This window comes from Anarhichas minor, unplaced genomic scaffold (genome assembly GCF_050575085.1).
Source record: "Anarhichas minor isolate MPS153535 unplaced genomic scaffold, ASM5057508v1 ptg000005l, whole genome shotgun sequence".
NCBI lineage: Eukaryota > Metazoa > Chordata > Actinopteri > Perciformes > Anarhichadidae > Anarhichas > Anarhichas minor.
This window is the reverse complement of record NW_027466451.1, coordinates 2511609-2538966: the sequence shown is the minus strand read 5'-3', so window position 1 is coordinate 2538966 and position 27358 is coordinate 2511609. Positions and strand designations below refer to the sequence as shown.

Here is a 27358-nt window from a genome sequence, read left to right as displayed (position 1 = left end):
CTTCACTTACCAAAGCTGCTGTTCACTTAAAGACAAAGTCCATCCTCCTTTCTTTACAAAGAGTTTAATGACGCGGTTGTACAGAACATCGGTGCGGTTCAGTTCCAGCCAGAGGTCCTCCTGCGAACGTGTTCGTTGAGTTGTAGATCCACTCGGGTCTCTCCAAAAGTTTTCAAAAGCACCGTAGCTTGTAAGTGTCCTACTGTGCTATGGTGTCGTGTTGCTGCCTTGGTTAGCTACCTCAGGTTAGCATAGCTCCAAACAGCTCCAAACACCAAGACGCTCAGTCGCAAATAAAACACATTCTTAGCCATAAAATGTGCAACGCTTCTCCGACGCTGTTAGCCAGGAATACCGTTCGTACAAATCCTTTTCCTGGCTGGGTCAGGGCTGCTAGCTGTGGGGTTGGCCGACCCTTTCTTACGATGTCCATTTTTTGTTGAAATGTCCTTGAAAAATCTGTTTCTCCTCATTCAGCCATTGAGTGTTAAAAAAACAAAGCTAGGTAAAAAAAAATAAAAATCTACACCAAGCAAAACGCTAAAAATGTCATGTCAATATCATAACTTATTACATATCTTTCAACTTGAACTGTTACTACTACTTCTAAGTTATGCTAGCTCAGTGGTTCTTAACCTTATTGGAGGTACTGAACCCTGCAAGCTTCATCAGTGCATTCACCGAACCCTTCGTAATTGGAAAAATAAAATATGATTTCTTCAAAACATAGGTATATATTTTATTAGTGCACAAAATTAACCATGCATCAGTTGCACACAAAATCACTGTGTTCAAAGAACAAAACCAACAAAACATGAATTTCACACAAAAACATAGCTCAATGAATATTTACTGCAAATCAATGTGACTTTTGCTGTTGCCTTTCAGATACAAGTTCAGAAATGCGCGGCTTCACCTTGGCAAGTGCCACTCTCATATCATTTTCGCAACAAAGTCTGTTCCTTTTCTTAGTTTTTATGTCTACCATCCTCGAAAAAGATTGCTGGCAAAGATACGTTGTAACAAACGGTGTGAGTATCTCAAGGGCTTTCTTAGCAATAAGAGGGTATGGTAGGATTTGGTGACACCAAAATGTTGAGAGCGTTGTTGTTCTGAAGAGTTGCTGTTGAAGCTGGCTCTGCTGAAGTTCAATGATTTCTTCGAGGTATTCATCGTTGACATCTGCTGTCGCAACACTAAACGTGAACGGCTGTCTCACCCATGCTGGATATGACTCTCTGGTGGGGAAGTATCCGTCGAGAGACTTTGCGAGCTCATCTAAGTGCATGGCAATTGCTTGCTTCAGCTCCCCAGGTACAGAAATGTCTCCAATTCCAGACATGTCGATCTTACTTACACAGTCGTCCAGCAGGGGAAAGTTTGTGAAGTTATCATTCTCTGTTCGTCGTTTCCATAAAGGTAGCTTTTTTTGAAACGCCTTCAGGTTTTCTTCCGCTTCGATGATGTTGACTCCACCGCCCTGCATCTGTCGATTGAGATGATTGAGAGCATCGAAAATATCGGCCATGTACGCCAAAATGAGAATGAACTCAGAATTTTCGAAGCAATCTGCGTGACAATGTTGGTACTGTGATGCTGTGAGGATCGGTTTGTTGATGGGTACAAAGCCGTGAACAGGCAGAGTAGCCTTTTCATCGAATCTGGCTCTCTTCACCTTGAATTCAGCGAGCGTTGTGTTCTTGTATTTCCCATCTCCATGCAGCTTTAGGAAGTGTTCCTTTAGTTTTGCCAGTGCTGGACTAGAATTGCTCAACTTGGCATTGCAAATCATGCATTGAGGACGCTGACTCCCATCACGTTCCTGTATACACGTGAATCCATATTGTACACATTCGTCCAACCACTTTCTTTTTTTGCTCGACATAGTTAGTATGAAGGGATTGAAAGTTTAAAAGAAAATCACAAATGACGTACAATCACAACAGCCACAAGTCGACTACTGAGCGCACCAAGTTCCTGATCAGGCAATGTGGCGTGATCAGCTGCAACCAATGATGACCAAGCGGAGCGTGACGTCACAAATAATACGAGTGGACTGAATTTATCTCACGCCGGGTTTACACCGGACGCTGAAGCGCCGCGCCACGCCGCGCCACGCCGCGCAGCGTCAAGGAAAGCCAGGCGCCTCCTTTCCGCCCCCGTTACACAAATGTGCTGTTCACATCGGCTGCGATGCGCCGCACCGCGCCAAGGGCGCCTGGCGCCCTGCACCGATGGTTTCGGCGTCGAGTCTATTTTTTCCGCTCGCCGCGAGCGTATCGCGCCAGGAAACACACCGAAAAAAATTTTAAACGATATAAATGACATATTTTATATTATATAAATGATCAAATATGCATCCCATATTTTGTATTTCCCTTCTGTTGTCCTGCAGTTTTAATCTCCCCGATATTTCCCCTCTCATTATTAACTTTCCCCATCTGCCCATCCACTACAAACAGACAGACAGAGACAGAAAGAGAGGGTTGGGGGGGCTATGAAGACCATCATCATTTACCCCCGAACCCCTACATTGAACGGGTTACATACAACAACAAGCGGAGAAAGCAGAATCGCGGGCTGACCAGTGCGGAGAAATGCGCGTCCGATGTGAACAGCCAGGCGGGCGTGCCAGGGGCGCAGCGCTTGAGAATGGCGCTGCGCGGCGCTTCAGCGTCCGGTGTAACCCTGGCGTAACACGGCGAAGAAAAATTGTGTGTTGCCAATTGAAGCAGCTAAAGCAGCTAGCTGCTTCAGCTAGCTGCTTCAGCTAGCTGCTTCAGCGTCAAAACAGTCACGCTAGCCCACTGACCAATCACGCCGCATGTTAATGCTGAGCTGCACGTTAATGCTGACGTACTTGTAGACTACCTCGGTAGCTTCTCGCACATCAAAGAATACGCCCAACATGTCAAACTAAAAATACAAAATACCTCTACTGACGGCCCACCACTGCATCTGAGTAGAGGTATTTTGTATTGGAAAGATTTACTGTGCACACCTAATGGATCAGAGGCCAAAGTCCTGGGCCCTCTACTTCCTAATCTTCCTTTTAATGTATGTATACCATAGAAATGCCACACCAACCCGGTCACCAGAAAATATCTTGGCATTGTATGTTTCCGTAAACCACAGGATACGTTGACAGACCAGAAATCAGGCTCGTACCAGGCTTGCAGAAACACACAATACAACGTCGGTTAACTTTGTGAAAGGATTTGTTCGGTTTAGGCAACAAAAGTACTTAGTTAAGGCAAGAAGAAGCATCATGGTTTGTGTTAAAATAATAACGTAACAACATAAAGTAACAACCAGAACAACCGTATCAATGCAACTACCGTCTATAACAGATGTCCTTCGCAGACTTTCTTACATAGAGTTACATAACAAGAGTAAACTCAACTTTTACATTTGGCTTTGCGCACGACATGAACAGTGGTCTCCTAGGTGAAAGTCCTGTGTTTGTCCCATCCATCATCCCTCCTAGCTGTCCGTAGTGGACTTTCTTGCTCTTAATACTGTTTATTATACCGCTCCAGATACGTGACTTGCACTGCATATTGTTCGTTGTAAAACACCACTTGCTCGGCCTGAATGCAAAAACGCCCATTCCATTATTCAACCATTATCATTTCTGCTTATCCGGGGCCTGGTCCCGGTGGCTTAACAGGGTATTCCAGACGTCTCTCTCCCATTTTTTCCTGGCGACTAGCCAGCTTACACTGACTTGGAGAGCTCTGTGTCTCACATGAACCCTCAAGATTGGGGAAAGTTGGTTTTGGTGAAATGTTTATGCATCCCATCTCATTCCTCAAGTCAACATTGACTTGACATTGACAAAACGACAACATGTCTCAGCACGGGGACCTGTGAAATGCCCCCCAAAACCCTGCAAATATTTTAGTTGTTTAAAGGGAACAATAAAAGCATCAATACTCCTTTAGTTGCCACAGATGGATAATGTAGGAAAAATGAAATATGTCAAGATAGTTACTTACTTATTATGTTGATTTCATATAAACATTAGGAGACAATAAGATGTGAATACAGAGACATTACAATGTAAATCATGTCACTGTAAATGACTGCACTGTATATGCATGTCTACATCAGGACCTACATGCCAACTCCACACACTTGTGTCCGTCAGGCTCACCTGAAGGTGCTGCAGAAATCGGTGGACCCCGCCAAGGTGTTCTTCCAGCAGCAGGTTCTTTGTGGCACTTTGGCTGGAAACCCGTGTCCCGTGGTCACCATCACTGCCTGTCCTGCCAGCAGGAGCTGGATAGACATGCACCAACTCCGTGAGTACTGCTGTGTGCGTGTGTGCTTGGATTAAGGGTCAGAGTGCTGGAGGTCATATAAACAAGGAGGCATCTGTTTGGTATTGAGTTGATGGAATGTGTGTGTGTGTGTGTGTGTGTGTGTGTGTGTGTGTGTGCAGGCTATTATTGCAGTGTTTTTGTTTATGTGCAGAGTGTACAGGTGTTTGCGTGTGTGTGAGAGACAGACAAAAGGAGACAAACAGCCAGCCATCCATCCTGACAGAGACAGATATCCCACGCTTTGTTTGTTTCTCAGTGCTTAATTGAAAGCCAGTGATCCTTGGCAGTCAGAAATATGAAGAAATAATTTGTTTAGGAGAAAACCATATGAGATTCATCACAGCATATCTACATTAGCATAATATTATACCCAACTACTGTAGCTGCTATTACACACTGGGCATTTGTGCATAGCAATTATGCCATTTTCTCTTGTCATTGTCCCCCAAATGCTCCAGCACAGTCAACGTTTCAGGAATTGAAAATCAACTGATCGATTTCACCATTGATGCATTTTTAAATGAAACTATGAAGTTCAAATGGATTTACTGTAAACTGCACTCACAGTTACCTCCAGTAAACCATGGTTTCCTGATGTAACGGTTCATACGATATCTCACGAAAGGTTTCTTGTGAGTTTTCCTACAAATGTCCAGGTGCACGAGCGATTACAGAACTACTTGGTTAGGTTTAGGAAAAAACGTGGTTTGCCTTGCCTGCCGGTGCTTCAGACTGCAGGTCGAAGGCTGCAGCGAAGCCGGATCTGAATCGGAGTCTGAGCTGAAGGATTTCCTGGTGAACCTGCATGATTCATCTAATGTTACCAGAATCTGACCAGGTGGCACCGATGACGAGCATTAAGAATAACTATATAGAAAGAGCCAATCTTCTCTCTGATGGTCTCGTTCACTGATGTAGCTCCTATAGAGGCATTAGTATGACATTGAGACTGTTTCATAACCAGTTAAAAGTTCCTTTCTGTAATGTTAAGCATGGAAGTTGAGTGCAAATAAGTGTCAATCACTCATCATCCGACATCACCTGTCCTGGCTCATGATTATTTGGTTAACAAACGACTTAATTGCGTGGCTTTTAAAAACATAGTGCATTACTTGTTGCTACGCATGGTGTAGGAGAACAGCCTCAATAAACAAAGGTTTTGTCCAACAACTCAGACTGAATTCTTAAGGATTCCAATTCACCAAAAACATGGCCAAGGGATTATGTAGTGGCAATGGGTTTATCCCCAGTGCACATATCTGATGACCCAGCTGTGTATTTCCGCCACTGGCAATTCACCTCCTTCCCCTCAGTGTTTGTCTCCCTCGTGGCTCAATTTGCCGAGAGGTGTTGCCGTTGATCTCTAGCGCGCCCAAAAGGTTGCCGGTTACCTTGAGGTGCAGCAAAGAGGAGATGTCCCATCGCGTAAGGGCAAGCTGGTGTTCACTTGTCTCGAACAAGCAATTAACCTCAAAACCCCATTCACTCTGAGACTGGCGGAGCGGAGGGGCGGGGCATAACAGGATTATGTAGATTTGTATGTGAACTTTAAAAAAAAAAGTCTTGAGTCCTGAGGGGGTTTGTGTGTGGGTCTATGTTGGACAAACAACCCAAACTTGAGTGCAGACAAGTCCCAGGGCAGCCGGCAATCAGTTCCAGTCTTCCTGTGTATGCAAATGACTATGCTAATCAGGTCTAATTACAACCAGCTGTGTCAGTTGGTATAGCTACATAGGATGAAAAGCTCATAACTCCTCTCATTTCAGTGAAAACCATATTTAAATTTGAAGTTGACTTCATAAACTCATTTGAACCCATTTATTTATTCTCTGTTTAAAAAATAAAATCATCATATTGACTCCCAAACCAAGTTCTGCTCTTTATCGTTTTCCTTCGACACTCCAGCTTTTTCTTCAGAGAGGGACGGATTAGACCGAGCAGCCCGCTTCATGCTTCACTCCTCTTGTCTTTAATTAAAAAAGGCTTCCAGTGCAATCACAGCTCATCTCTGAAAGCCGTGAATTATCTAACATAATCTCATTTAGCAGGCCAGGCATGGCCTCCAGGTAGCTGGAGCTGGACTAGGATGGCTTCTCTGTCTTACTCTGGGCTATGGTCTTACATCCTTTCTGTCTGGAACTGAAAACTTACTTTTCTCTTTTTTCCGTCCCTTTCTCGTTTGTTCATTCTCTCTTGTCCGTCTCTTGCTGCGTGCCTTTGTCAGTCAAAAGTAAGCTGGGAATATGTTCGAGTGCATTGATTCTGATTCTACAACTTGAGCTCCTCATGTAGGAGTCTCCTGGTTGTTTGACAGACTCTCCGCAGGTGACCCTGTCTTTTCTGTATAGATGTGGAGCTCTGTGTCCTCTTTTAAATCTTTTTTCCAACTCAAACTAGATGCTCAGAGCGACTAACGTAAAGAGACAGAAAGTCCATGTGGGAGGGAGGGGAGGTTGGAACAGGACGTTCCCCCTCGGAGACCAGCCTTCTTGTACCGTGTGATACCAAGTCAAACGTTAACTTATTTTACCTACATTTTGTTACATAACTTCCATACTTTACTAATTCCAATTAGTTATTGTTATTTTACAAAACAAACATACCTATTGTAACTCAAACCATGATCGTTTGCTAAACCTAACCGAGCAGTTTTGTTAAGTAAGTAAGCCTAAAAACTAAGTAAACCTACATTGGAAGTTTATTTTGAAAAGTAATGTAATGAGCAGAAACTGTACGTTTCCTGGGAACCAAGAACTTTATTTTGAAAAGACACTTCCCATGTAATAAGCAGAAACTGTATGTTTCCTGTGAACACAGAAGTTCATTTTGAAACAAATCATGCATGTAACGAGAGGAAACTTTGTTTCCTGTGAACACGTAAGTTTATTTTGAAAGGACGCCGTATGTATGTAACATTTCGAAACTGTGGGTTTCCTGTGAACATCGTTTATTTTGAAAAGACACTATGCAAGTAAGGAGCAGAAACTGTATGTTTCCTGTACACTGTATGTTGAGTGACAAACTATGAAAGTCCTATTTTATTAGGAATGCATCATAAGAACAGGCCAGAGGGTGTATTTTGAGATCAAACTTAAGCAGTCTTAAAGAATTGCACAGTGGCTAACACGTTTGCATCATGCATGCAGTTTATCATTCTCATTCTACTATTATTTTCTACCAAGTGCCCCCTGGTGAGCTTCAGAGTTGTAGGTTTTGATGTTCAGTCTTTAATACACTGATAACCACATAGAGGGGGCCTCAACTCTTTCATAAAGATATTAAGCAGGGGGTCTGGGGGTAATTGTCAGAGTCAAACTCTCAAATTCTGGTGAATGTTTATGCACCAGTAAATGGTGTAAATGTCTTTTTTATGTAAAGGATAAACACAATCTAGGCACCAGGTGAATATATATATACACTGTGTATATATATATTATACTGAATTCCCTGTGAGGGTGACAAAAATAAGATGTCCTGACGTGTTTATCAAAGTGTTATTTACTGCTTTTTTTCGTGTTGGAATAAATGTTAAATATTTAAGTGCAAAGTAGTAATGCGTGTTTGATACCTTAATATTTTTGCATTAAATCATCCTGGGAGTATCTTGCCCAATGACACATCGACATGGACTGGAGGAGCCGGGGATCGAACCGCCCACTCTATCTCCGAGCCACAGCCGACCAAGTAAATCCAGGCTGTACTTGCTGTGTCCCAATCCCATACTCCTTATAAATTGTAAGCAGGTTACGCGCATGTGGAAGAAGTGTGCTGTGGACCGATGCTATTCTCCCACAATGCAATGTGCAAAGGAAATGGTGAAGCTGTGAAACTATTACCTCAAACAAACATTGTGCCGTCCCTGTGATTAGTTTGCTTGGTCGGTGACATTCTAAAATCGCAGTTTGTTTGACACCTAATGGAGCATGTATCATGATCTGTTAAGTATGTTTATTAAACTGCAAAAGCAGTTAACTATAAAGACATACAACAATAACATGTAACATTTGTTTAAAATCCATTCCAAGGTTGTTGAAGCAACTCTTTGAATATTGCAATACAGAAATTGCCCAACTTCAAATGAACATTCTGAAATGTCAGATGTGTCTTCAACTGTGAAGAGCTTACAGTTCTTTTTTTTGTCTCGCAGGAAGACCGTTTTATAAAGTAAAAGAAGAAGATTGAAAATAGCAAAAGAATATATATATTAAAGCAGCAGCAGAGCGAGGTTTTGTACACGGGCACATTTTCATCCCAATAAAAAGAGACAGACAGAAACACTGTGCGGTTGGTTTATCGCAGCCTCTGGTATCCCCTCTAAAATATTTTTCTAGTCTTTTATTAGTGTGTGGTTTTTTCACCAAATCACAAAGCAATCGCTGTGAGCCAACCATTGTATCACATTGCAGTACTAAAATGTTGCTTTCTTTTCAGGTGTGAAATTGAGGCAAAGACACCTTTCTGGGGGGAACAAAATGCATGTGGGGATTTACCCAAAGTGGTGATGACAGGACAGCACACACACACACAACCACACACACACACCCACACAGCGCTCTGTGGGCGGGATGTGACTAACATCACCTGCTTCAAACATGTCCTGTGTGAGATGCAGCTGCTCTCACAACAGCCTCAGGACGGGGCCACCATTAGTGAATACAAATGAAAGAATTCGACATTCATCAAAGGATATTATATTGTGGGTTCTCCATGAAAGCCAAAGATGAAAACTAAAGAGTAGAAAAAGAATAAGACTATTTCAACATCCATATTAATCCAGTGTTGAAGCTCTTAACTCTACATATAGAGTTAATGATGAAGACAGATGATGAGAAGCAAATGTGACACCCATCTCACTATCTGCAACTAATGTTCCAACACTTCTCAGTCCATTGTACCAGACTTCATTATAACCAATTTAGAGTAATAAGCCAATGGTAATGGGCCTGAACCGGCTGCAGGCCAGTAGTGATGTGGGAAGCCTCGTCTGCTTGACCAGTGAGCTGTAGGAGGCAGTGAATCTCTGCAGCGGAACAAGTGGGACCGGGAACATACCAGTGGTTTAAAGTCATAGACTGTATAGAAGAAGTGGACGTAGTCACTGCAACGTCATCCAATGGTTTGTGGACCACGGTTTTGTAGTTTAGCATTTTGGCAGTCGCCTTCTTGGTATTTTGAGGCCAAAACTTACCATGGCTGTGTTTGAAACCATGCATAAAGTATGAGACGTGAGCTTACTGCACAAACTCAACTGCCCCACAATGCATTGCATCTGGGTGCCTTAACTAAGCTCGGAGCCTATTTGTAGGTCTCTGCTCGAAAATGGCATAGCCCTACAAAACTGACCATAGTTCTGTAACTACAAGGTCGATTTTAATAATTTTTGTTGATATAATCAGATCACAACACGTGTGAGATTGTTTAGATAGGTAATATTGTGTATATGTTGCTGGTTAATATAGTAAATGAAGACATTACACAGCTCAAATTGAAAATAATCAGGCTCGCCTGGAAAAAAAGCACTTTCATTGATAAAAGGTTATTGAAATAATGCAGACAGCTCCCTAAAACTTTCCCAAATCATAGCACAACTGATCAGTAGTTATTGAATAAAGGTTAAAGTGGAATAAAGTGAAGAATAAGAGGCTTTAGTAGAGAGCGGTCAAGCGAGGTCATCATTTTCGAACCAGCTGTTGCAGCTCTTACATTGTACTTTTATATACTATATAACTATATATTTCACTTTTTTTATCACTCATATTATTCAATACATCCAAATACAGATGTTAAGAATCATTTTGAGATTCATAACATCATCAGAGCCTGTTTTTGGCTGTCATCTATAGGATTTTCTCAGTTCATGTGTGTGTATGTGGCTGTATCTCAGCCTATCCTCGGTCGATTTCAGTAAATAAGCCCTCCTTCGACGCGTCAGGGTCTCAGGAAGGCCTCTGTCGAATTTGGTGTTGATTGACAGAAGTTTCAACCAATAAAGTTACAAGAAGTGCCGCGTGTCCCCGGGCTAAATTTCCGCTAGCAGGAAGTCTGACCACTCGCTGGCTTGACCGCTCTTATTCTGGAAACAGGTCGGAAGTAAACAGTATGCAGTTGGCAACAATGACTCCAGCTTTGAAACGGAAAATCTGCGACGTTATTGTCCTCATTTTTCATAAAACTTGGCCACATACCTACGATTTTTTTCGGCAGAGGGCAGCACGAAGGTACGTTTGACCACTCACAGCTGTCCAGTGCTCACACGGATCGGAAAACCGAAGTTAGTTACGTGTTTGGCCACGTGTGCTAATGCTATTGCATTGCATGGCTTGGTAGCCGTTAGCATCAGGGTGCAAACATTGATTTGTGGTACTCATAACGGCGATTTCTGGCCAGGATTTCATGCTTTTATGCCACGATTTATATATGCTTATATGAGTAGCCTATAGTTGTGTTTGGAGTGTGTAAGAAGTGACTTATATGATGGTGTTGCCCATACGTTGCTGTTTAATCCAAAAAAATAACTGGGCCAATCCACACTACTGGCTAATAATCAGGCTATTTTCCGCATATGATTTTCAGGGGTTCTGAGCCCGAGAGCCCCCAAATTTGGGGGCGTCGGGCTTAAGAGGGACCGGTCGTCAGTTGTGGGAGACTTTGAACCAGCCTATAAGCTGTTAATGTATCACTTCATTATGCGATAATTATTTTGTCAAGCAAGAAAGTAAGGATTTAGATAGGCAATATGTAGTATGCAGTTAGAATGTGATTTTGAACACTGCCCATGCCTAAAGAAGTGTGAGGAGCTGGAAGAGCAAGGCCCATCAGTGCCAAGTACCGTTAGCACAACAAATGCTAAAGTAATAGTTTGCGGTAGCACTAGACAGCTAGCTTGGTTAACAAGGTGCATCCGTAGTTCAGGTTAACTATGATATTAGTTGGGATGCTTATTTTGGCTACCAAAAAGCTTTTCTCTCAAAGCGGCCGTGCCCTTCATTATGTAAAACTTTATATAATTTACATAATTTAATGTCATTAGCACGGGTGAGTCACATACAAATTCACCCCCCATAAAGTTGTCATGAATGAGATATTAGCTATAGAGACCAAAACCTTCTTTTTTGTTCCAGGCACCATTTTCTGTTAAGTTGGGCATTTTAACATGGCGTTCTGACTCCATTTTTGAGCCCGCCTCAAGTGGCCATTCAAGGAACTTCAGTTGGGGTTTCCATTAATTACCATATGATAGGAAAATCTATGATCATGAAAATGACTGGAACAGTGTTTTTATCCTTCATCTAGCTACAACAAAGACTTACGTCTTTTATAGAAAAATCACAGTTAATTACAACTTTGTTTCATTTTTGTAGCAACTTTTGGGTGGTAATGGGTGATTTGTCCAAAACAAATGTAATGCGTCAGGAACTATGTTTCCCTTGAAACGTAATTGCCAATGCAGTTTTGTTGTATAGGAAAGTCATTTTTAGAAAAGCAGGCTGGTCTGAGGCGATCCTCGATAATCCCTTTAAACTCTGATGAATGAAATCAGGACAGGCCATTGCCTATCCACCTGTTGCTGATTCAGACACCATTTCCCTAAATATCTCCCCAATAGCAGACTGACATAGAGCTCAAACAACCCTGACTGATCACACGCTCTCCCATCTGTTGAGATGCTCTCTGCACAACGTTTGCATTCTAATCTCTGACACTCAGACATGTTATGTATGACCCTTGCGCAACCTTACAATTATCACACGTGGCTTCTGGTAGACGACATAATTGCCCATCTGTCACCACCGCCGCCGGAGCTTAATAGATTGTTGTGATGGCCATAGAGGACATGGCATCAGCGCAGCTTTAATTAAAAACCGGATGTGGATAATTGAATGATGCCTGACAATCAGAGAACACAGGAAATGTCGACCAGATAACAATATATGGGGCGGCTCTCCGTTGGATGACAGGGTACCGCTCAGTTTAGAAACAGTACTGTTGCTTCAATTTCTCAGGTAGGATCCCTGATACACTAAAGGCACTTTCCAACTGGACAAAAAACACAAAATATTTGGCTTTTGTCTTCAGTGATAAATGTCACAATAAATATTCATTCATTCCATGACACCCGTGTTGAAATCAGTAAATAATAAAATCAACAGAGATTTGGACAGTGTGGGAGAAAAATGTATTTGTGTCTTGAAATATATTTGTGTAAAATCAATCATATCCATCATTTGAAATGTATCCATGTATATTCATATTGTGATATTGGCCCGTATCATTGTCATATGTTATTCACATCACTGAGACAGGGAGTCTAGTATAGCGGCCTTGGAGCCCGGGTGAAGATAGGGGGGGGGGGGGATGACGTAGATAAACAAGTAGGGCAAGATTTCTAGCGGCTCATCAAAAAACCACAACAACGGTAATTATGATTTCTCAACTTACAAAGCATACAATTATTATGCTCTCCTCAAAGCCACCAGACTCAAGTCAGATAACAGTAATTTTACCTCGCTGATCGTGGGAACACACTTCATTCAAACAGAAACAAAATGAAAAATGATTAAAACCACTGTTCCAACGATCACCAACTCAGGTTTGGTTGAAATAAACCCTTATTTCACTGAGTTGGATGTAAGAGAAACAGCCGTTATATGCCCTCCTCAAAGCTACGAGACTCCGTTGACAGAAACAGTCATTTTAAGGAGCTGATTGTTGTTAAAAAAATAAAAATAAAATAAAAGTCATCACAACAGACTGTTAGTATTTTCGCTGTTCCAACATTCACCAACTGAGAGAATGAATAAGTAACATATATAAAAAGAAGAACTGACGGAATGTTTTCTCTGTTTTCTAACCCAGTTTTCCGGCCGTTCGTGACGTCAAAAGATGTCACTTATTTTTAGCAGGTTTAAAAAAAAAAAAACGCACATATGTGCTCATTTTGGTAGGAAAAGGTTACAAGTGACTGAACAAGATTCTGACACTCCCCACTTACTGCGCATCATGTCTCTGTCTCCATCCAGGTAATCGTCCCTATATCATGCTAACAGGCCGAGTCCATCCCGGTGAGTCCAATGCCAGCTGGGTGATGAAGGGCACGCTGGAGTTTCTGTGCAGCAGTGACCCGGTGGCCCAGAGTCTGAGGGAGGCCTTTGTCTTCAAGCTCATCCCCATGCTCAACCCGGACGGAGTCGTCAACGGCACGTGAGTGGGAGGCATGAGCAAGACTTTACTCGTTTAACAAGCATTCGAAGTGCCAGTGCCTCCTCTGAGCCTAAACCCTAAAAAAGTAACAGTTCAGTCAGTCAACACACGTAGAATAGATCATTATGTGAATGTAGAATACAGCGTTAATGAACTCGTAACTCCTCACGAGGAAGCAGGACAAAGTACCCCACCATGATTAAAAAGGGTGTATTGGATATGTTGCAGTGAGAGAGGTGCAAAATTAAAAAAATTAAAATGCCACAGATCGCTATGTGCTCCATCACAAAGTATCACACACACTGCAATGAAATGCTCTCATGTGCTGTGTGTTCGGCACATGTTGGACATTCACATGAGATCACTGCTGAGTGTTTTACAGCCTCCACAGTCTCCATTGGACAACACTTTCTGTCTCTCTCTCAGGTTAATTCTCTGAATTTGTCCGGTGTTGCTCTGTGCAAAGCTTCACTCCTGTGGCCTTGTTTTCTTTTCTTTTTTGTTAGTTCCATGTAGTAATTAGTCTCCACTGTGACTCTGGGAAACTTGTTGTTCCATTTATTTGTAACTCATTAGCCCTGCATTAAAAATATACTTTAGCATTAACAACTTCTGAAAGCTGCCAGAACTGCAAGAATTTAAGCTCCTACAATGAACAGCTTTGTATTTCTTTTTTGTTTTTTAAACTTAATTGTTGTTCTTAGTCTTCATACATGAATAACAAAATGTCTCCGGCACGTCCAGTGCGATTCACGCGAATGAACACAAATGGTCCCCGGTGAGACCAGCGGCACGAATACTGCGATTTGGTGTGAACACAGCATGAGGGGAACCCTTTTTCCTACAAAACTACATTCGCATACACCTAAACTGCACTTTCAATTACCTTTCAAGGGAAATGTATTTTCTCCCATATTGCGGTCACAGTTTTTAAAATGTAATTAATATTGTAAATGGAAACAAAACTACTTATGTTTCGGCAACAAAGTTGCTTTGTTAGGTTGAGTTAAACATCAAGATTTGGCTTAAAATAAATATGTTTGGTTTGTTATTTAACTTACGGATGTAGCACATAGTACATAGCACGAGCAGAGCGCAAATATTTTCAAACTTATTAATATTGGTCTCTCTCTCTCTTTCTCTCCAGGTTAAGTTTAAGGTTCAGGGTTAGTCTACTTAGAGTTCAGAGTTAGTCTACTTAGAGTTCAGGGTTAGTGTACAAAGAGTTCAGGGTTAGTGTGCTTAGAGTTCAGGGTTAGTGTGCTTAGAGTTCAGGGTTAGTGTGCTTAGAGTTCAGGGTTAGTGTGCTTAGAGTTCAGGGTTAGTGTGCTTAGAGTTCAGAGTTAGTCTACTTAGAGTTCAGGGTTTGTGTAAATATAGTTCAGCCACCTCTGCATAAACTGTCAACAGGTTTCATTATGATTGTTCATTATGACTGTTGTGGATGTCTCTAAAACTTGTTACATAAAACAAAAACTATGTGCATGGTGCAAGATACGGTACTGTGATAAAGGTTATTTTGTTATTTTTACAACCCGTAACTTCTTTTGCGCAGTCCCTCTTCATGCTGTGTCTAGACTTGACAGTCTGTCTCAGCTGGAGATAAAAAACAGCAAGACATGAACAATAATACCTTCCAAAAGCTCTGTCCTCATGACCTGAAGATCCTGATTTATCTCAGTCCGTTTCTATCCCAGATCATTCCTTTAGTTTGCTCTCTCTCAGTGTGTGTGTGTGTGTGTGTGTGTGTGTGTGTGTGTGTGTGTGATGTAAGTCTTGCAACACAGCTCTGACATTTCACAGGAATTAAGTTGGACACTGCAGGGATTTACTCATCGTGCCGTCAGCTTTCTCCCCGTCTCTCTTTTCTCCTGACTTTCTTACTCTCTTTCCTGCTCGGGTCAATTCTCTTGAGCATGAAATTGTTGCGAAACTGAAACAATATTGCCAAAGCATCAACACAGCCTTTTTCTTCTTTTTTTCACTTCAAATCCCATTCCCTGCTGGTTGGTGGGTGTATATTGGGTCATCAAAGACATGAAAAGCCATTTGAAAAGCAGGGACAGGAGGTTCTCTCATCAATGTTAGATTGGGATATGTTTGCTTTGAGTCATTTTCTAATAATAAATAGGTTGGATTAGCATTTTTTTGTCATGTCTTGAAGGCAACGTTCAGGTACTTAGTCTCCTGCTAGTCTTGCATTGTGAAATTATGTTGGGAAAATTTGACAAAAGAATCGAATCTGCCATCGTGGAACTGTGCCATCTACCTCAAAGCTTGCAGTAACACATTTCTCGCCTACTTGGGGGCAAGAAGCTAAAAAAAACACAAAATAAATAAAATCATCATGGTTAACTTTTTAGCAAACTATTTCTTATCTATACACTCAACAGAACTTTTGGTCTTCACCTACTCCTGAGGGAAATATCTGTCTCTTTAGCTGCTAAATGCTCCACTATGCTCACCAGCTGGTTGCCAACTGTGTCTGTCTGCTGTTTGCAGTAAGAAAGCTCTGTGCGCTCTCTGCTCAGCAGCAAACAGCTGCTTGCTGCTGGAGACCGGCTTGATGAGAGTAGAACTAAAAGTATGAGCTGAAAGAGGCTAAGGGCACTTTCACACATGCTGAGTTCACAAAAAACAGTGAGGTTTATAAGGTCATTTTAAGAAAAAGAAAAACTGGAGGTGAAGAAAGTAGAAAAGTGCTTAGTAAAATAAAATCTTATTTCAAATTTGAGTCTGCTTTAATTTGTGCACTGTGATACCAAACCAGAGTAAATAGAAATGAACCAAAAGTATCAATTTCACTCAGACTAGCCAAAGGGACAGCTTCTGTAAGCGCCCTTTAGAGCTGAGGGGAACCGCAGCGTTGGTGATTGTCACGGCGAGACAACTCTCACATTTCACATTGTCATTTGATCCATTGTTTATATAGAAATATTGATTAGTGCAGCTAACGTTTGTAGCTTACAGTCCAGACAGAGCTAAATAATATTGATAAGCTTTACTATCGTTGCTTCAGATTTTGGAAGTATGCCTAAACTTAGGCCGAAGGTCACAGTAACCACATAAAACAAGTTTTTGACCATAAATCAAGAATTGATATGCTAATCATGAAAATTTCACACAAATGTCTAATACGATAAATATCCTTACCGACATATATAAATGTGGAGATTTTCTGAGTACGACCAGACTTTTGTCAGAACTGTTATTGGTAGTGTAAGAATATTGTGATGGAAGATTTCTATGATTAATCGGGAGAAGGGTGGAAGTTTTCAATCTGGATCAATAAACAGAGTCTCGAAAGAATCAGAGTTGTCGGTCTTTATTGCAATAAAGAGAGAGCAGTCCCAAAGACACGTATCTCAGTGTACTGTGAGAAGGCTTCTAAAAGGTGCAACATTCAATCATCATTTATGCATACAAAAGGTTCACGCCTTTACAAATTCAGATAATGTGCCAAAAGGGGAGACACAGGATGTCTGTTTCTGAAATTCAGTTCTGGAGTCAAGGCTGTGTCTCTGTCTTACCAACAAAGAAACAGTGTCTCTTCACTTCCCACCCTTGTGGGAAAAGATAACAAGACACCTGGATACAAAACTAATTAAAAAACATCGCCTGACTACGAGTAGTACATTCTTTAAAACTAAGCATGATACAATAATATATTTTCCCATCACAATATCAATGAAAAAGTCAACAGGGATGGGTCAAATGCAGAGACAAATTTCCCCCTTAAAGGGATCAATATAGTATAATAAATTTCAAAAATTAAAACACCAACAGATTTAAAACATAAAAATGCAAACTTACTTCAACTCTTTACACATGTACCTGTAAATCATCATCAGCTGTGACATCTCATCACATGTAACAAAGGTAATCAATCCATTTTCATACTAGAGGATAAACTGAACAGCACGAAAATGATTAAAAACAACACCACTAGCACTCTTAATAAAATGATGAATTTGCTCACTAAAAGAAGTTAGTAAAATTAATTTGGCACATGAATTTTTTGACAAATTATGATCATTAATTTTTTTCATGGTTCTGTTTTGGCACTTGCAGGTTGATGTTAACCCATCTGAACCCCAAGCAGTTTCGAGGCGTTTATTTTTTATTTTAATCTCCGGTCACATTTCACATCCACTGCAATACAATAAGTCCTGCACCTGTTTGGAAACAGCACAATCGTGGCTGCAAGTAGAAGGAACTCAAACACGTCTTAATTGCTGTATGACAGTCGTAATGCCACGAATCATTCAAAAAAGGCAAATCAATCAACATTTCTTGGCGACAGGTTTGGCGTAATAGTTGTTGTTTGTGTGCACTCGTCGTTTTATTCACGTATCTGTCTGGCTCAATGTTCTTGTCTACAACAACGTTGTGTCCCCATCATGTTATTCTAGTTCTCAATAAGCATGTGATTGTGAGCAGACACTATCTCTGGCTCAGTGCTGTCATTTCTCTCTAAAGCTCTAGAGCAGGGGTCTTCAACGTTTCTCAGGCCAAGGACCCCCAAACTGATAGAGAGATGGAGCAGGGACCCCCTACTATATACTGTATATTGTATAAAATTGTGTTTTATATTAACTGGGCCTAGTATCATGTATAAACATACCTTGTTATTGTGCATTCAATACTAAGCTATTCAAATAATACACAGGTTCGTATATTCATGTTTTTATTTTAAACATGTGGAAGGTACAGTGAGCAGGGTGGCCGTGACACTTTTATTTATTTTTTTAATATTATTATTTTTTTTTTAATATGAAAAATTGTCTAATGTCCCTGTTGAAGGCCTCTGCTCGAGAGCCATGATATCTCACTCTATGGGTGCTCACACACCTAGAGTTGGGTTCATTTGGTCCGGACTATAGACCGTAAGAAGTGGACGTGGTCATCGTGTTATGAAGGCTCGAGTTTGTCAGTCTCCATTTTGGAATATGCCATTTTTTGTAACCGATAAACGGACGTTACTGTATTTGGAATGCGGAGGAGTGATGTGGAGACACTGTATACGGCTCTGGTAGCAGCAGCGACCTGTCAATCACAGTAAGCCCGCCCTAACAGACAAATAGCTGTGCTGATGAGCATACTTGTTACCATGGTTACCAAATGATATACACAAATAGGTTATTGACACGGCCTTATACAGATCAATTTTAGGATCACTTCTTCAACAGACAAAGCAATCAGCAGATGGATTTATAAGTAGTTTGGCTTTTGAAAGCATGCTAATATCACATATCTGCTATCAGAACTCTCTGTGGTCGCTTTGTTTTCTTTTGCATCACAAATGAACCGCACCAAGACCCTCCTATTTAAACAGTCCCAGTTCGGTTGTTTGGTCCGCATCACGGTTTTGACCGACAGCTTTCAGACCAGCCAAAAAAGAAATGGACTAACCAGGCAATAGGACTTGAGTTTGTTTCAACCAAACCAATCTTGTAAGGTGGGAAAGCACAGGTCGCACTTTATGAATATGACATTCCTGCAGAGTGGTCAAGAAGTTATATTTACTTGCACTTGTTAACTGTATTCATATTTCTCTCAGCATTATCCAAACTCAAACCCTGCCATCAATTAAATGTGACATAAGCCAACAATCGAATACATGCTTGTATTTCTGGCCTATATATTTATTTTGGTCTAATGTCAGTTCATTTTGATACTGATGAGCCCAATCAAACACATGAGGGCTGCATAAACACACAGTGCTTCTGTCACAGCTCTGCCCCTTCTCTCCTGTCACTCTATCTCTCACTCACCTCATCAGGTCATCACTCTCACCTGCTCACTCTGCTGCACCTACCGTTTAGACCCCAGTCTCACACACACTCACTGCCAGATCGTTCTCCGCATTATGCCAGACTTTCCAGCGTTTACCCTCCGACTGGTTTCTCGTTGCCGACCCTGCCTGTTTGGAATTCTCTGCCTTGCCTCTGCCTCGGTAAACCACTCAGCCTTCTGTCCCTGACCAAGAGATTCTGCCTCTGCTTCCTCTCGTTTCTGTCTGCGTTCTCCCCTGACGGCTTGGCGTTCCACTATTCCCTGTGTCCGTGGTTCTGGGTCCATACCACACCCGTTACAGATTTAGCTGTTTTTGGTTAAATGACAAATTAATGCGAGTTGTTGGTTTTGTGTTGAAAGCATACAGAATAAAACAGAATCTGGCAGCACATTCCCAATAGCATTCATTGTGCACACACACACACACAGGCGCCTGAGGGCAGGCAGCTGCAGTGTCGTGCAGAGAGGAGCAAATGTTGTGGAAAATAACAGTTTACAAAGACTTTTAACTGTGTTGGATCCTCTGTCTGCTGCCCAGGGACAGAGCTGTGGATTGGAGTCCACGGTGCAGAGTGAGAGACCTAGATAAAGAGAGAGAGAGAGGGTGAAAGGGATTAGTGCAAGACAGAGAGGGAAAGAGAGTTACGAAGAAATATGGAAGGGAGGCAGAGACACAGAGACTGAGTAGACAGACTGAAGAAACTGCTCTGAACTTGGTATCAGCAGAAATGGATAAACCCTTGGAGCCCACCTTTTGGGGAATTTTTTCCCATTCGACAATTTATCCATGAAGTCAGTGCTGGGTTTAGCCACATCAGGAAATGAAAAAAAATAACTAACCGTTGGTTTGTGGGCTATGGTTTTGAAGCCTCGAGCTCGGCATTTTGGCCGTCCCATCATGATTTTTTGGAGTTTGAGAAGTGACACAAGAGGGTGGCGCTAAGTTGTAAGATGATACGTGACAACGCCGTAATAGCAACCTGTCAATCGCAAGGTAGCCCAACCCTAAAGCATGCACTGCTTTATGGTCTATTTCACTCTAAATGGACCATAATAACTAAATGAACACATAGCACACAAACAGCGATCCCTTAGGGCAAAGCCCGTGTTTGTTTAGTTGAGATTTAACGTGACTGAAATGACTACTACTAGTTAATACAATACTAATTATCAATTCAAGTTTCCTTTGCTCCAGAACAGTTTTCCTGTGATTTTTCGTTTTGGTCTAAATTCAAACCAGAAGTGAAGAGCATTACCCAACTCTGCTCTTTCATTTCATTAACACAAATGGGTTGTTGGTAACATCGCAAATGTTGTAGTCCTGAAGTTGTTTCGCGCTGACTAATTCAGTGGAACGTCCCTGCCAAAGAAAGGAGCAAAGTAAAATCCGGACCAGTCAAACTGAATGCTGTATCGCTTTCAGGACTCCTTATTCTTTGGTTAATAGCCGTGGTTATTCCTCTCCGTGAGTCGTTAATTTAACTTCACACATCTCGCTGGAATACTGTTACAGCTGATTTGCTTTGATTGATCATACTTAGCTCAGTTAAGCTTACCAACTGACACACACACTGCTGTGATGACAGACTACTGAATGAGATAATTGGATTTGGGTTAATTACACAGACACACATACAATATATATTTGCAAGTGTGTGTGGGCACACATCTTTTACACACCCATCTTTTCTAGTTTTGTACTGTGTCTGCCATTTAGAACCTGCAGTGTGCTCACTGGATGTGAGAATTGAGACTTTCAATGCTGTAATGTGACACAAACCTCCATCCTCAGAGAGACGATGGCTTTGGCACATACACACACACACACACACACACACAATTTAAATGCAAACAGAATGCTCTTTCACATGAGAAGTCAGACTCTCTGAGGAGGAACATTGGGGATGCTCTGTGATGCATCACACACACACACAATCATGTTTTCATGACTTTTGGGGACATTACATTGACTCACATTCATTTCCTCGAGACTTAACTTAACCCTAACCATAACAGCTACCAACCTGATCCTAATTAAACCAAGGCTTTACCCAAAAATGTAATGGTTTATGTTATGGGGACATGCTATTGTCCCCATTTGAGCCCAAAGAAAAAGGTGAGTCCATACAATGTGACTGTGTAATCAGATTTATGTCCCCACAAGACGGGTAAAATACGGCCACACACACACACACACATTCGTGCACACACACACAGGTATCCCCCCTTCTGAAATACATTTATCACTGTCTCTTGCACTGTAATGGAGCACGGGGAGCATGCACAGGGATCCTATTATGGAAGGGGACTCAAACGGTGGTCTCCCCATTGGTCTCTTGTCGACCATCTTAGCCCTTTTAAGCAGCAGCCCGTTCTCACTCCTGACTCGTCTAATAAGGCAGCTGGCCCGAGGTGTCAAACTGATGCTCTACATGGCCGTAGTTATGGTGGGAGTAAAGGAGGAAGTCAGGTTGTGTAGTATAAAGAGTGATGGAGGAGGTTGGCTGAGTCCAGAAACACAGGACTTTCACCCAGGAGAATGGCGTTCGTGTCCCGTGTGAAACCAAAAGAAAACATTGACTTATTCTAAGTTATATAACATACAATGCCGCTTATGTAACTTGCGTAATGCAGCCTACTTAACTACATAACAAACCAGAAAAACACCATCTTTTCCTAAGCCTAACCAAGTTTTGTTGCCTAAACCAAACAAAGTTGTTTCCACCAAAACATAGTTTAGTTTTAAATATCGGAGAGGAAATTGAAACCTGCAAAACTGAAGCTAGAGGGGTACATAGACCGTCACAGTTTGCAGCGAAAGACCACTGATTAAGCGCCGGTAAGTGACGAGTTGTGAGTAAGAATGAGTTGTTAGCAGCTGATGTCCCCACATGTGTGATCATTATTAACAGACATTATTTTTGTGTTATGTAACGCAATATTGTGTTGCTTGGTAACATCTTTGGTCCATGTTCACTTCTTGTAAGTTTATGTTATCCACATACACTCTAACTGGAAATAAGCTGGGACACATTAAGAAGTATTAAGTTTAAAACTGCGAAATGGTCGATATACGGGTGACATTACAACAGTACAGAAATCCTTACTCATTCAAAGGCACAGTTTCTGAATACGGAGATGTCCACATGATAGCTTAAGACACTAGACAGCTCAGTAAACATCCTTGTAATGTTGACTTGATTGTGCTTCGAAGTTGTTTTGGATGATATGGACTGTGGATGTGTAATAAAAAAAAAAGATTCAATACCCCAAAGATATCACTATCGGATAATCAAAAGCCCAACAGCACTCAACAAACAGCCAATAACCCATCTACCCAGCTGAGTGGTGTACAACCCCATAAGCCAATTTCAATTAGTGGCGTATAAAAGGGCAACTGGGGAGTATCAGAGTTGTAAAGCAATACGGGAGATATGGAGCTTGCTCCTGTTGTACGGCTCACCTTGCAGTGAAACCGAAGAGTCATTCACAGGAGGGTAAAACTGGCTCATGGCATTGTGTACACAAATCTTAAGAGGGTGCTTGTATAGGTTTGGAACAAAGATCGCAAAGCATGCTTAACACACTGTCAAAGTAGAACTGAAATTGTTCCTGCATATGTAATGTACAAGACCCATGTCCCTCTTGTACGGATCAATTTAGATGTATGAAGACATGCATTTTACCTTCTCCTTCCTGTAATGACTCTGATGTTAGTTAAGCAAAAAGAATTGCACATTGGCTATCGTCCAGATAAACGACAACTTTGCTCGGATTCATTTTCTGTGACCAATGTTGCGTTGAAGCATGGCTGAGTTAGCAGCGTGGCTAAAGCAGCCAGCCGTCCACTGGTTTGGTTGCTGGTCCCTGAGGAGGAGAGGATGAGCCCGACAGCCAAACACAATTTATTATCTTGAATAAATGCGATAACGATTCTGGCCCCCAGTATCTTTAGCCCACTACTGAGGTGATTCATGTTTGCCTGCATTGGCTATGGCTTCCATTACCTTGCCAACAGCCCAGCCTTCAGCTATACTGTGTGGAAGCCATTGATGGATGCCACATTCGCATCAAGACTCCCCCTTGATCCACATGCACAAGACATTCCCTCCGCGAGGAGACGACCGAGCTTCTGACCACTCTTCTACCCGCAAACTAATCTCCTAGCAGTGGTTGGAGTGATCACGTGGTGCGCTGACATGGTCGGATAAACAGTAAATGCAACAATTTCAAATAGGCTACTAAATTTCACCAGATACTAGATACACCAGAGATAAACTGACCAGTTCACTTGACAGCGTTCTAAGACCAACCCTTTCAGGTAGACCAGAGAGCGGTTGCTTGATCCGCGTTTGAACCAACCCAAACTAACCACACCAAGGGGGAAAAACACTCTGGGGTTTGGTTATAACCAGACTTACCAAGGCTGGTATTAACGCACCCTATTATTACAATAAACTGCATCATCTCTTATCTGATACCTACTTTTTTAGAAGGCCTCAATAATTAGAGCTTCTAATGACACTCACTGGTCTCACAGACCAATGCATAATGCTGACACTATGTATATAAATGCATTGACATGAGGGAATGCTGACATCAGCTGTCAACCAATTGCAAATACACGTTCTTGTTTACTCTGGTCTGCGTCGTGCTTTACAACGCCTCCTCGCTGTAATGTCAATGTAAATCACTGCTTATTGCTTCAGTAAATTTACATTTTTAATAATCAGTCTCATGCATAACACTACTGTTGGAAGTAAGTCTTAAATTGACTACATGTTAACTGTTTACTGTACCTTGAAGGGCATTAACTTCTCTGTTATTGGACGCTTCTAGTTGACAATAAATAAATAAATGTTCTCTGTACTTGTGGTAGCTGGAGTGTTTTGCAGCCGTTTCACATACCTACTGTCAGCTTATCTGGATTGTGTTTGTAGCCAACCAACAGCCCAGCAACACATCCAAAACTAAACTCTATCATAAGATGTTTTAGCATCATTGAAGGATTGAGCACATAAGGGTGCTGGTGGGTTTTTGTAAAATGTAGCCTAATAGGCAATAGAAAGTGATGCATGGACAAAGCAAAGTTAATTTAGTAATTAATGTCTTACATTTACTTTCATGGTCACTATCGCTTTAGCCAAACAAGTCACACACTATACAAACATACCAACTAGTAATATAACCAACAACATAATACTGTGCAGCCCGATAGGTTGACATTCACAGTCTAAATGTCCCGTCTGTTTCTATTGCTGTGTTTTTCTTCAGGAATCGCTGTGATCTGAACAGCGAGGATCTGAATCGTCAGTGGTGTAAACCCGACCCTGTCCTCAGTCCAACCATCTACCACACCAAGGGCTTGCTCTATTACCTTAACAGCGTAGGACGGACTCCACTGGTGAGATACACATGCTCTTCTCTACTGTAAACCTGTCGTTGTCTTCGGATGTTGTGGTCCGTTGAGCTCTCCCTTGTTTTTGCTTTTAAAATCTTACCCTGCCCCCTTTGAGACTTTGACAACTAGAGAGGAGGTTTTCACCCAAATGCTCCTTTCAATGTAAGGTCAAAGCACTACTGGAGGTAAGATTACGAGTACCATTGCTTGCTATAGTTAATACACAGTTAACAGCTGTGTAGTTGAGATCAAAATGAAAGCGGCAAGGGGCCATTGGCCCCCCCTCTTTATACCCTTGGTTCCTCAGACGTCATGGCTGATTGTGATGCCAAGATGGTCTCTAGTTTAATATATATAGATGTAGAAATGTAAAAAATTACATTGTGTGTTCGGGTAGGGGATTTGTGTTGCAACTGAACGAAGGCCTGGCACTGCAGAGCATCTCACTCCTTCAGAAATTCACTCTGTTGCTGCTTCCTGATTTGTTTTGTTTTTTATTCACAGAATGAATGAGATTCCAGCTGCAGCGTTGAAAAAAAGTACATTTTAAAATCAATTTGAAACTAATTAACAGCAAAATTAATGCCTGATTGTTTCAATTTGCCCCTCGCAATAGCTGCCACCCATTATTCAGCCAAACACAAAGCCGAAAGGTGTGATCATGTGTGTATGTTGTGAGTGGTGTTTTTGTATGTTTTTTTCTTCCTGAAAGTGAAATGTAATGTAATAAGGCTTTAATGAAAAAGACCTATAATGAATTGACCTTGATTGGCTTATTTAATTGCTCCAAATTAGAGCGGGGAGGTTGTTTTTCAAGCTTATTCAAGCAATTAACTGTTGGTGTAGACTGATGTACAGTGAACAGCTCGTGCACTTTCAAAGACGACTCGTTAACCTTTTCACAGCCAGGTGGTACGCCCTTGGATAAACGTGATGCTCAGGATGGCACGGCTTTTAGCATAAGCACTTGTTGTGCACCATAAAAAGCGACAGCAGTAGTGGTGTGTTCCAACACTAACATGACTCTCTTGTGACTGCGTGAATGATGACTGGTCTCTCAGAAACACATTAGGAAGAAGTGGGACATTGTTTAAAAGCCACAAATCCTGTCAGAGAGGATGGATGGATCAACAAAGTGTGTGACTTCGATACAGGAGACCGCTGGGCCCCTTGTGCATTCTGTGTCCTGTAACACAGTCTCAAGACAGTTTGTGACCCTAAAAGAAATCTATTGGTTTCCTGTACATTTTTCCCCTGAACTGTACTTGTTTCGTGTCGCTTGGAACAACTTCCTTTTTGGATCGACATTACGCTACAAGTAAGGTTTAGGTAACAAAACCACTTAGTCAGGTTCAGGAATATCGTCACGAACGTTATGTTTCACAACAAAACTACAAGAATACACTACATGCGGTGTCAAACACCGATCTCGTTGTTGAAAGTCCTGTGTTGCTTAGTCACATGGACGTGTTTAATTTTTGTGTCCACCAAGAATAAGGATCCTTACTGACTTTCCATTGTCATTATTTTCATCCTGAGCAACATGCAAAAAATAATTTGTGTCCCTGTACACAAAGCTAATAAATTGCATTTTGTGACTATTTCAAGACCTTCCATGATGCTGGGCTGTTTCCTACTACCTGTCATTGTTGTTGTTTATTATTGTTTTTTTATGATTTTTGACCACCATCTTCCCTAACATTGAAGGAACGTGCTTTATTAGCTCAGGCCTTTCAGGTATGATAATAGATCTGGGGAAGGTTCAACAGGTCAAGAAACAGAGACAGTCAGATGATCAGGTTGTAAACAAACCGAGAGTTTTTATCTAAACCATTTTATTTATAGGTCAAAGTGATGCACACACATTAACGACATGTAACTAAATCCCTCATAACACAGGAACACTGTAGCACAACTACATTAAGTGCAGTAAGTCACAGTTGAAGCAAGAAGTCTGTAGACAGTTTTGGTGATCATTTTACTCTTTACACTTTTATTTTCTCTGCCAGATAAGTTCGACTAACCTGAAGGTTTGTTTCCCGCCTGTCTCAATTGTGTCTCTTAGAAAAGTACAATAATAGCTCACTACTTAAATTCAAGCGAATGCTGTCTTTTGCCTCACTATATCTATTTTTAGCAATGTTCCTAAAATGTTCCAAGAGCCTGTCATTTACTATCTCAATTATTGAGTACGTCATCTTAACTGAACGATCCGGAGCCACGACAATAAAACCAAAAGCAGGACTTTTAGTTGTCTAACCAAAAAATAATGAATCATTTGCATAACAGACACCCCAGTTAGAACTGGAACATTTCACACAAAATGCTGCAAACCCGTTCAAAACTTGAATTTCTCTGGAATTTAGACCTGACAATTTTTCCAGTTTGACATAAAAAGCATCTTTGACACCTCATTAGACTCTTACCTTGGTGGGTTTCCATCTTTGAATACTGGTGCAATGTGTAGGATCTGGCTAGAATTTTCGTTTAAAAGATTCAAAAAAATGATCCTGCCTTTCATAACACTTGGATCTCAAGAGGCAATGGTGGGTCACTGTAGCTTCCAGTCTGTTCTCAGTCCAACATGAGAGGACCAAGAAGTAGAGCTGCCCCCAGGGGCTTGTCCATCAAGTGG

At 41.5% G+C, this 27358-nt stretch overlaps 1 protein-coding gene across 1 annotated transcript in view; it reads left to right on the top strand.

The window, feature by feature from the left end:
* agbl1 (AGBL carboxypeptidase 1) overlaps positions 1-27358 on the top strand; it is a 170302-nt gene that overhangs the window by 124573 nt on the left and 18371 nt on the right. The window contains exons 21-23 of the mRNA XM_076076023.1: positions 4151-4304; positions 13346-13526; positions 24597-24726. Coding sequence (XP_075932138.1) covers positions 4151-4304; positions 13346-13526; positions 24597-24726 — 465 coding nt within the window. The remainder of the gene's footprint in view (positions 1-4150; positions 4305-13345; positions 13527-24596; positions 24727-27358) is intronic.